This window comes from Girardinichthys multiradiatus, chromosome 2 (genome assembly GCF_021462225.1).
Source record: "Girardinichthys multiradiatus isolate DD_20200921_A chromosome 2, DD_fGirMul_XY1, whole genome shotgun sequence".
NCBI lineage: Eukaryota > Metazoa > Chordata > Actinopteri > Cyprinodontiformes > Goodeidae > Girardinichthys > Girardinichthys multiradiatus.
Genome location: NC_061795.1, coordinates 31788315 through 31800560, shown reverse-complemented (window position 1 = coordinate 31800560; position 12246 = coordinate 31788315). Strand labels below are relative to the sequence as shown.

Sequence of the window (12246 nt, the reverse complement as noted above, 5' to 3'; positions counted from 1 at the left end):
ACACTGAGCTAAATTACTAGGCTTAGCATTAGCATTATTACCACCGGTTGAGTAAATAACAATGATTATCCTGATGACTGACTTAGAACATCTCCAATCCTGCAGCTCCTTGTAAGGTGTCAGGGGTTGGGAGGCTGGGTAGACTGATTGGGGTCTTGGCTGGTCCAGCAGGTCTCTGGGTTTGGGCTGCTGGTGGTGGGCTTGCTTTAATTGGCTGGCACGGGGTTCTCCTAGACTGCTCCTACCTGGGGGAGGGGCCAGGTTTGTGGGGACTTCCTCCTGGCGTCTTTGGGGATCTCTGGGGCTCCCTGGCCTTGGTCGGAGCTGTATTGGTATGGGCGCAGACAGGCCAAGATGAGGCCAGTTGGGGAGTAGGCCCCCAGGTGGATCCGTGCCAGTGCCTTGGCGCCCATCCCATTTTCTCTAACATATCTAACATTTATACACCAGGCGTAGTGCTACCAACTGGTGCAGTTGGTAGGACTGTTGCCTTTCAGCAAGAAGGTCCTGGGTTCAATTCCTGTGTGGGGGTCTTTCTGCATGGAGTTTGCAAGTTCTCCCCATGCTTTTGTGGGTTCTCACCAGGTACTCAAGCTTCCTCCCACAGTCCAAAGACATGCCTGTTAGGTTAATTGGTCACTCTAAATTGCCCTTTGGTGTATGAATGAGTGTGGGCATGGTTGTTTGTGTGTTGGGCTGCGATGGACCATCGTGACTTGTCCAGGGTGTACCCCGACTCTCGCCCGTAGACTGCTGGAGATAGGCACCGGCTTCCCCGTGACCCACTATGGAATAAGCGGTAGAAAATGACTGACTGACTGATATCTAACACCATTAGGGTCTTGATATGTGGGATAATATTATTTTAATAATAAGTATTTTTGGAATGAATTGAATTAATGGACCTTGCAGGCATGGGGATGGCACCGTGCAATGCCCCCTACACTATATTTGGCCCAATCCTGACAAATTCAGACAGATTCAAAGTCAATACCATAAATTACAATTGTATCCTAGTTGTGAAACAATGATGTCCAGTTTATTTTATTTTTTGAAATAGTAAAAAGCTTTCTTTCTAAGGAAACACAGCTGATGGCATCAAGTGAATGACTTGGCAGCAATTCCTCCTCCCCTCCTCGACGCAACCTGTCTTGGGTTTGATTCCTGACCTCGAGACCTGCATCTCTTCCCCCCTTCTCTCTCTGCACATTTCCTGGTCTGGTAACTCTCAATAAAGGCCACTAGTGCCAAATAAATCTAAAACCCCAAATTTTGTTAGAGGATTATAGGACCCCTTTTATAAGCCAGCAGTTGGGACTGAACCATCTGACATTCATTTGGATGAAGTGGCAGGACTGCTTTATTGATAGATAAAAGCTGATGTAATGACTTTTTATGCTTCTTTGCACCTCCCTTTCTTTATGTGTTCAATACATTTTTCCTTGTGTCATTCCATTTTGGTACACATAACCTAATTTATGGATTTCATGTTTCAATTTTTTTGCATGGGCTGTTCTTGACATGTGCTGAATTTCCTGTCAAATACAGTTTTAGACATATATGCACTTTTAAAATTGGTAATGTGTTCAATACCTGTTTAACCCACACAATTATCAGAATAAATAAATGAAAACTGCAAGTTGCATGTTTTATAGGTAACACACTATATCTAAAGGGAGATCTGTTTATTCTCTGATTATTCTCTGTCTATTACTTTATGTTAAGCTTCTTTATGATAAACTCTGATTGGTAAAGTTAATATTGGCAAATGAGAACATTTGTTAGAGAAATTGTAGTACAAATTTTTAATAGGACAAACCTGTTTTGAGCAATTCAACAAAGCACACATAAATGCATTGTAAAATGTGAACACTGAGCTAAACTACTAGGCTTAGCATTAGCATTTTTTATACCTTGAAGGTAAGGTTGGTCAGAGTCACATAGAAATAGTTACCTGCCTAATCCTCTTACGTATTACGGCTACCTGTCATGCTCTTACTTTAGAGTTAATGGGATTACGTAGATGCTCTAAAGTGTTCAACAGTGACCGAGAGCTCGCATGCAAGCATCTTAAGCTCAAGGGACTGGGTTTACTTGCACCCTAAAATTTTCAGTGGGTGTATGCTGTGATTCTAAACTTCTCTAATATTTTAGATTTGCTACTGATAAAAGGAGACATATGTACAAATGAATAGAGTAGAAGATTCATAATCTTCTAATTGTTTTTGCATTAGTGATAGCAATAAATGTTCATTTTAAGCTATTTAACATTAGAGATTCCCAGTAAAATATGAGGCTAATATGATTTAATGAGGCGACATTTTGACAAAAAATCTAAGAAGGCACATTGAAAATTGACAATGTATTGGTATAATTACTAGAGCTGTGCTTTTTGTATTTCCAGCACTTAATATAAGCAACATATTGGTAAGATTGGGGTTTTAGGGTTATGGGTAAGTGTAAAGGTCAAATACCTTTGACATCTCTGGGTTGGTTAGATTTTCTCCTTTACAGTGACATTTAAATAACCATCTTCTCTTGCTCTTTATTAATAGATTTCTTCAGTGACTTAGTCTAAATGGATTAGAAAAAATCTTGTAAAGCTGGATGTCAGTGTAAAGTGAAAAATGATACTTGATGTGTACAGTATCAGATACTGTTTTAAGCTGTCAGGGGCATTTTGGGGATTTTGGTATTGCTTGTCTCATTTTATAGCGGGACGATACTATTATTAAAACTTTAGCATAACCATCTTATCTTTGATGTCACAGTTCTGTTTAGATGGATTGGGTTTCTTTCAGGATCACATTTAATCACGTTTGAAGCTTGCTATTTAGCTTTAACTATTAGCAGATTGCAACTTCACAGATCATGTATGACAGATTTTCAGCTGCCACCTCGTCTTATTGCACCACATTAAGTATATTTTTGTCCTTCAGTTCATCTTCATTATGCACATGACAAAGAAGTAGTTGCCCTTAAGGTACTTAGGATAAAATAGACATGGTAAAAGAGGTACTGGGGGAATTAATATTTTGCATGTAGTTTGTTCCAAGAATGTTGCAGAGCATGCTTCAAGAGGTTATGATGATACAATAAAAATGTTTTAAGAAAATTGTTTCTGCTAATTTGTATTACATATGAACCAGGATCTTTTTCAAAAATATTTAAAAAATTTAAATATCTAACCAAATTTGCAGGTGTGTTGTAATTTGGCTATGTGTGACTATATCATAAAACTAATTTGCCCAAGAACAAGGAATTGGATTTCAATCAGTCAGCCAAATACTTGCAGTTACCATTGTATAAGTTTTGTTTCGAGTTGTCTTCAACAATATTTTTAGTTTCTCTAAGAAAATTTACTGTAGGTGTTCTCTCACAGTCGAAACTTGGATTCAGATGAAACAGTATGGCTTTGAACTGCAACTCCAAAGTAATCACCAAACAGATTTATTCTTTGGAAACCTCAAGGTCTCGTCTTTTGCCTTTTGTAGATTATGTGGTTCTGTTGATATCTTGAAGCCATGAACTCCAGGATTCCCTGGCGAAGTTTGCACCTGAGTGTGAGACATCGGGAGGAAGAGTCAGCACCTCTAAATCTGAGGCCATGGTTCTTCGCTGCAATTGGAGGGGCTCAAGTACCATGATATCTTGCAGTAGCTAGACAGGAAGCTTGAAGCCTCATCTGCTGTAAAACAGATGTCGCTCTGTTTTTTGTGATGAGGAAATGTAAAATTGAAAAGCAAAGCTGTAGATTTACCGGTGAGTCTATATACCCACATTCAACTTTAGTCTTGAGATCTGGATAAGGACCATCAGAAGGGAAGTTCAAAGTGTAGTTGCTGCTCCTCTGCAACTTACTTTGATCAAGTGATCTTGAAGCCTCCTGGGTACCTACTTTTGGAGGCTCCTTAATGCATGTCCCTAGGAAACCCCAGGGCTGACATTGAACAAACTGGAGGGACTATACATCCCCTTTGCCTTGGGAACAGAAAGTTTTGCTAGATGGATGGATGGTATTCACTTAGTCTGTAAGTGATTTGGTTTGAATGTATTTTACAACTTCATTAATGCTATTCAGCTGAAGTCCTCTGAAAACCGACGATATGTTCAAAGTTACACCTATTTTAGGTTACAAATGTACACAGTGGCAAGTGATAACAGAATTGTCCTGTGACTTAGTAAGTTTGCAATCTTGCTAAGAAACAGAGATTCCGGTTCAGTTATTCCAGTTACCTTCAATTAATGAAAATAATTATTTATGTGAAAATGTTTTTGTTGTCTGTCTCGACGTCTCAGGGCTTCACAAGGTCTGAATAATAAAACGGTAAATAAAAACCACCCCTCCTGCTACAAATGAGAATAAAGAAAAAGCCACTTGGAAATTTTACCTGCATTTATAGCAATTTGTTCTTTCCGACTTTCCTTATTCACGGCTAGCTTTTGATCAGTGACACCACCCACAGATAATGTGAAGCATGAATACCAAATCCTGCACCGCATCGATTGAACAAACACACCCCACCTCCCTCCAACAACCCATACACACTTGTGCTGCACTAATATCGCCACAGCGTTTGTCCACTACAGCTACAGCAATAGCCTGTGACTGCAACAGCGTTCATTTATGAACCGGGCCGCAATAACTTGTGCTGAGTTTTTTCTTTAAAATCTGTCTTATAATAATAACACTACTTAAACACACCTGCAGATAAGAACTGAAACAAATGAAAAATGTTGTGTTTAAATTGTCAATTTTGGAAAGGGAGCAAGCATCTAGCGTTTTTTTGCTAATACTTTAAGGGTTGTTGTTTATTTCTCTCACATTTATAGATAAGCTATTTTGCATCAGTCTACAAAACATGTTTTGTATTACTAATGTTGATTTTTTTCATAGGTATAGTCATGATTCATTTATACTTATGTTCTTTTTTGTGTTTTTACCTTCTTTCTCTCTGTAATCTCTTGTTACCCCCCTCCTCTTTTGCACATTCCCATTCTGCCTCCCTTCTTACCAGCCTTTCCTCTCCCTCCCTCTTTTTCTTTCCCAGGCGAGTGATGCAAGCTGCAAACAGTGTGTGTGTGTAGTGTGAACAAGACCCACTAGTGTATGTGTGTGCCCGTGTAAGTAAGTGTGTGTGCCTGCGTGTGTGTGCGGAGAGAGAGAGAGACATAGACTGAGCCCCTAACACGGAGCATGCCTCTGCGTCCGGCAGCCGGCAAACATGAGCCACCCAGCTCTCCACGGCAGGACCAGCAGCAGCAGACACACACACATTCACACACACACACGCACCCTTACACACACGCAGCAAACGGCAGCCAGGGGGCCAGCACTGACAGCAGCAGCTCCCGGGAAGAGGAGAGCGGCGTTCCCGTTCCTCTCGCTGTTCCGGCTTTCGGTCCCGGTGGAGAGCACGGCCACAGCGCAGGAGCACCCATGGAGGAGCCAACAGGCAACACTGTGGTCATCCGCATTGGAATCCCAGACCTACAACAGACGGTAGGAGATTTCTCTGTTGCCACTGCTGGAGAGTGTAAAAGAGAGGGAAGGTGCCTCTCCCCCTTACTCGCTGTCAGACTGCTCTAAACCTCTGCTCACTGCTTGGTGGTTTGCTTGTTGTTTTTAAATCTTGGTCCTTTTTTGTATTTTTGTGCAATTCCTTTCAGTTTTTAGTCTGGTTCTCTGTCTCTTTTTGTTTTCAGTATGCATACTTTGTAGATTTGCTTGCTTGCTGGCTTCATAGGGTTCCACACCCCCTGCCTGTTCAACTGGATTTCCACTAATAAGGTACCTCTTTATTAATAGGGCTGCAGCTGACTTTGACAACTAGCCCCTCAGGGTGAAAGTGTGATGGGGAGAGAAAATGCATCAGGGATAAAGGAGGCTAATCTACATGATTAAAAAAACCATGATAGTCATAAACACGGACTGTAAAACTTTACCTCAAACCTGTCTTCTTGTTTCTGCTATTGCTCCATCAGGGCAGAGAAAATAGGTCCAGTATTTAAGTCATCTTAATCAAGCACCAGTTTTTCTGAAGACATAGGCTCTCCCTAGGTATTTTGCATCTACTAAAGAGAAAAAGCTCAACCATTAGACTGTGAGATTGGTGGCTTCCTGTCATTATTTCATCTAGTCTAAAATTTAGTATGCACTCCCTATCTCTTAACAAATTCCCCATGACCAAAAGTCTCTGTCAGCTTGTGATAGCTGCAGAAGGTGCTATCAATCAGGATGAATGTTCAGATCATTTACTTTAATTTATATGAACTGAGCAATGGATATCCTTGAAACAACAAATAAAATATCACTGAGTAAATCGTTTTTGTTTTCTCAGGTTAGAAAGGTAATAATTTAGTATTTCTTTATAAAATCAGTTGGAAAATCAAACTGTCCAAAGAATTTCTTAAAAAATCAGATACAGATTCTATTTTCAATTGTATTTCTTTAAGATTATTACCACCAGTCGAGTAAATAACAATGATTATCCTGATGACTGACTTAGAACATCTCCAATCCTGCAGCTCCTTGTAAGGTGTCAGGGGTTGGGAGGCTGGGTAGACTGATTGGGGTCTTGGCTGGTCCAGCAGGTCTCTGGGTTTGGGCTGCTGGTGGTGGGCTTGCTTTACTTGGCTGGCACGGGGTTCTCCTAGACTGCTCCTACCTGGGGGAGGGGCCAGGTGTGTGGGGACTTCTTCCTGGCGTCTTTGGGGATCTCTGGGGCTCCCTGGCCTTGGTCGGTGCTGTATTGGTATTGGCGCAGACAGGCCAAGATGAGGCCAGTTGGGGAGTAGGCCCCCAGGTGGATCCGTGCCAGTGCCTTGGCGCCCATCCCATTTTCTCTAACATATCTAACATTTATACACCAGGCGTAGTGCTACCAACTGGCGCAGTTGGTAGGACTGTTGCCTTTCAGCAAGAAGGTCCTGGGTTCAATTCCTGTGTGGGGGTCTTTCTGCATGGAGTTTGCATGTTCTCCCCATGCTTGTGTGGGTTCTCACCGGGTACTCAAGCTTCCTCCCACAGTCCAAAGACATGCCTGTTAGGTTAATTGGTCACTCTAAATTGCCCTCTGGTGTATGAATGAGTGTGGGCATGGTTGTTTGTGTGTTGCGCTGCGATGGACCATCGTGACTTGTCCAGGGTGTACCCCGACTCTCGCCCGTAGACTGCTGGAGATAGGCACCGGCTTCCCAGTGACCCACTATGGAATAAGCGGTAGAAAATGACTGACTGACTGATATCTAACACCATTAGGGTCTTGATATGTGGGATAATATTATTTTAATAATAAGTATTTTTGGAATGAATTGAATTAATGGACCTTGCAGGCCTGGGGATGGCACCGTGCAATGCCCCCCTACGCTATATTTGGTCCAATCCCGACAAATTCAGACAGATTCAAAGTCAATACCATAAATTACAATTTTATCCTAGTTGTGAAACAATTATGTCCAGTTTAGTTTATTTTTTGAAATAGTAAAAAGCTTTCTTTCTAAGGAAACACAGCTGATGGCATCAAGTGAATGACTTGGCAGCAATTCCTCCTCCCCAACGAGCATGTTCCTACAGTAAGCAGTTGATCGCACTAAGTTGTTAACTTTGCAGGAATCCCTCATACTGAACCTGCATGTCTATTTGAACATCTTTTTAATGTACCAGGCAAACAAATATGACCCATGGAGATCCCACCTCGCAAACTGCAAGACATAACAGATGTGCTTATAACATCTTGGTGTCAAACACCACAGCACACCTTCTGGGGTCTAGTGGAGTCAACATTATTAGGTCATAATGTTATGCTTGATAGATGTATCCTGACACTCTTTACTCAGATTGTTGTATATTGCTGTTTTCGCTATCTTGTACCATGTGTGCTCTGGTAGCACAAATAAAATTACACCATATCATGTTCATATCTGTGATACAGAGCTTGATTTGTTATTGCATTTTACACTGTAACCTCTCATCCTCTCATTTTACATCACCTTAAAATGCATCCTAAACTTTGATTTTCAAAATGATCCAGCCTTCATCTCTTGTCCCTCCAGTACATGTATTCAGTTGCTTTTTGAAATTAGTTTGGGTTTCCTTTATTCTTCCACCAGACGTGTTAGACAAAAGGCCAAAGGCTGGTAATGTGTTTTGTTATTGTTTATTACCTTATTGTGGTTGGCTGAAATAACCCATTGTATCTTATTGAGGCTTCAGTTTTGCATGCCAGGAATAAAGACAGGAAATAAAAGGAGGGCAGTTGAAAAGTAAGCTGAGAATTCCCTAAAGGTACTGTGGAGTAGCCTTCTGTGAGCAAAATTGTTTGTCTTTCTATCTCAAAACACATGCACACACACCACCACTTAAACATGCACATAAATCCTGATCTCATTTCCAGTGGACTTACCTTAATGTTCTTACGTAATGCAAAGATGCTCAACAGTTCATTAGCCTTGCTCTCAAGTAGTGACATTCTACCCAGTAAATTGCTAAATTGGTGAGAACATATATGGTGTGAAGTGGTGATCAACAGGCAAACAGAGCAAGCATCTGAAAATCTGACAGATAAACATAGCGGTAGATGACAGATGGCTAGATTGGGAGACTTTGAATTTTTTATGCATCAGTCAAAAGTGACTTCTGTGTATACAGAGTGAAAAAGGGATTACTCTAGGACAGTCTGCCTGAGTAGGATTAGATATCGCCTGCTGTGTTTCAAGTCTCGTTATGAAGAATGAAGTGTCATGCATAGATCACAGTGGGCAACATTTTACCTGTTCAGCGGGAACGAAGAAAAGAGCAAGGACTCATGTATGGCGAATACAATATATGGAATGGCAATATCCTCTTACTCCTTTTTCTTTGTCATTGGGTGGTTCCTTTACTGTAACAACCATTCTGCTGCAGTAAACACCTTGTAAATGGGTCATTATTGCAAAATGTTTTTATAGATAAGCCTGCAGTACCAAACCAACAAGCAAAGTAGTTTAAAATCTTTGGCTATTGTTTATGGTCCTGATTAGGGATTAATAAAGATTTTGCTTTTTGAGTTAATACAGTAATATTACAGATTTTGCAGGTTTTCCCACTACAAAGAATGGAGAGGGTTGTAACTTTCTTCATAGGTTCTCTTCAACCGTGAGAGACAGAATCTAAAAAGACAAAATCCAGAAAATCACATTGTATGATATTTACATCATTAATTAGCATTTTATTGCATGAAATAAGTATTTGATACTATAGAAAAATAGAACTTAATATCTGGCACAGAAACCTTTGTTTACAATTACAGAGGTCAGATGTTTCCTCTAGTTTTTGACCAGAATTTCACACACTGCAGCAGGGAATTGGGCCCACTTCTCCATACAGATAATCTAAAGGACCCGTATTCACAAAGAATCCTAAGACTAAAAGTTGCTCCTAGTGATGTCATTCTAAGAAAAATCTTAGAATTTCTGGAATACCATGATTTTTCTTAGAATTTTGCCTCAGTAAGATAAAAGTTATTCACAAAGTATCTCGGGCCTTCGGAGAGCTCCTAACATGAGAAAATGTTAATAGTAGTGAGGAGGACTTTTAGTGAACTTAAGAGTGTCTTAAACAGAGAAGGTGATGGAAAGACCGAGAGATATTCTCCGAACAATGAACAACAGTGAATTAATAAAACGCTATAGTCTTGATCGTGCAGGGATCCACCCCCGTAACAGTTGAGTAAATGAGCACATAAACCTCTATGAAAATCATACAATTATTAATGTAGAGAGAAAATTGTCCCCCTAGGGCAAAATTAAAGAGTTTCAGAGGTATTACAGATTTAAGGTGCACCTCTAGTAAGGTAATATTAGGAAGGATAAATAAATATCCCAATAAACATTCCTCTCTACTCCTCCACCAGCAGGCTCTGCTTCTCTGTCCGGTACGGTTTTCTCTACTTGTTTTTGTACATTTTGTTTTGGTGATTTCACCAAACTAAACCTCTTTATACAAGAACAAAATCACATTAAAATGCTGAATTGTAATATTAGTATTAAATTAATATAACAGATGCAGTATTAAAATGACCATGAATGAGCTTACTTTATTAATCCTAAAGGGAAATTAAATAATAGTAATAATTTTCTGCTATGTGACAATTAATTTAATCTTGCTAAGTGTTATCATCACAATGTACCCATTTCTGATCCAATTTAAAATCTATCATTGGTTAATTTCTCTCCATTGATTACTAGGAGTGCATTGTTTTTTTGTTGTGTCTTTTAACAACAATCACAGCTCTTAGAAGACAGCGTGATTGGCAATGGGGTCAATCACACCACCTCACTAAGATAGGTGTTTCTGTCGTCTCTTAGCTCAGAGTCGCTCTCAGCAGCGAACAGAATCTCTTCAGCTAGGAGTCCTTGGCATGAATTTTTAAGCTAAGATAGGAGCTCTCTGAGAGGACTCTGAGAATCTTTGTGAACACGGGCACAGATATTTTAGGTTTCAGGGCTGTCGTGGGGCAACACAGAGTTTCAGCTCCCTCCAAACATTTCCTCTTGGGTTCAGGTCTGGAAACTGGCTAGGCCACTCCAGGACCTTGAAATGCTTCTTGCAGAAGCACTCCATAGGTGCCCTGGCTGTATGTTTCAGGTCATTGTCATGCTGGAAGACCCAGCTACGACCCCTCTGAAATGCTCTTACTGTAGGAAACAGGTTGCTGCTCAAAATTTTGCGTTACATGGCGTCTTCCATCCTTCCCTCAATATGATCCAGCCGTCTTGTGCCGTTTGGAGAAAAGAACCCCCAAAGCATGATGATTCCACTCCAATGCATCACAGTTTTGATGATGTGCTTGGGATTGTAGTCATCCTTCTTCTTCCTCCAAACACGTTGAGTGGAGTTTATACCAGAAACTTCTGTTTTGGTCTTATATGACAACATGACCTTTTCCCATGCCTCCTTTGGATTATCCAGAATTGGGTCGTTCTGACTGTCATAAAAAAAGTTAAATATAGGTCTCATATGGGCAAAAATTCCCAATACTGCTAATGGGTGGTATTTATCTCTCTACAACAGAGCAAGACTGTCATGAATATTTTCCCCCTCTCTACCTGCTTTAATCTATATTCTCATTGTTTCCTCCTTGTACTTGCTTGCTATGGTGGATTTTAAATTCCTATTCATTCATGTTTTTTGTTTTTTTTCAGATGTTTGATTAAACAAGATGAAAGACTTAAAAATGGAACAGCTGCATATCTGATAACTCTTATTGTAGACCTTTGAGTTTGTGATTTCTATATAGCAGGTTTATTGTGTGGAAAATTGCTTGCTTAAATTGTTTGAATGTCCCACATCTAAGTTATGCTTTGCAGAGCTATTTAGACATTTTATCATAAAAAAGCAATTATGATATTTGGTGAAGTTGATTTTGCATCTCAGTGTTTGGAATGCAGTATTCGTTATGAATTTACATTTTTCATTTCCAAAATATGTTGAGCCTCACTGCAGTAGATGCCCACACCAGACATAGAAAATACCGTCCAAAATACCACAGGTCACAAAGAGAACTGGAAGCATTATAATGACAAGTAAAGAAGCTTAAAGAAAATGTTGATTTATTGTCACTGAGATCATCATAAAAGTATTTAGCAATAATATCCCAGTTGCAAAATTTCCTAAATTTATGCAGGCAAATTACATTGTTTCTGTTTGGATTTTGCACTTGAACTTGGTGTTGAACCATGCACCTGTTTTATTTTTATTTTTGTTCTAATTTTGGTTATCTTCCACATTTTCTGTAAAATGAATGAGGTTTCAGCTTTTACAATATATTGAATTACAGGTTTCATCGCAACTTTAATGCATGCAATATCACAATTGTGACGGTCTACTTTAATGCAGTAGTTGGTCTGGACTATCACTATCATTGTCTTTAATGCCTACACCTTCTATAAATCCTAGTGACCTAAAGCTTATGGTGAGGGGTGGGGTCATTGTGAAGATAGAGGAGGGACAAGCAAAATGTCGATTCAGTACAATCAATGTAATCATCACAATATTTAACAATCAGATTGCAATTTCATATTTTTATTTTATTGGGCAGCCCTAAGTTTAATGGTAATTATTTTAATGACCTATTTACTGTTTGCAGAAAATGTTTTCAGCTGTCAAACAAGTAGACATATTAAAGCTTGAGATAAATAGAGGGGATGTGTTTTAACCAATGCCAACTTGAGGAAACTGTCATGTCCAGAAGTGAGTAGAGCAGC

The 12246-nt window shown here is 39.8% G+C and overlaps 1 protein-coding gene across 1 annotated transcript in view; it reads left to right on the top strand.

Annotated features, from left to right (window-relative positions):
- The first annotated feature begins 5003 nt into the window (after positions 1 to 5003).
- Positions 5004 to 12246, top strand: part of shank3a (SH3 and multiple ankyrin repeat domains 3a) — a 229784-nt gene continuing 222541 nt past the window's right edge. The window contains exon 1 of the mRNA XM_047351838.1: positions 5004 to 5503. Coding sequence (XP_047207794.1) covers positions 5198 to 5503 — 306 coding nt within the window. The 5' untranslated portion in view covers positions 5004 to 5197. The remainder of the gene's footprint in view (positions 5504 to 12246) is intronic.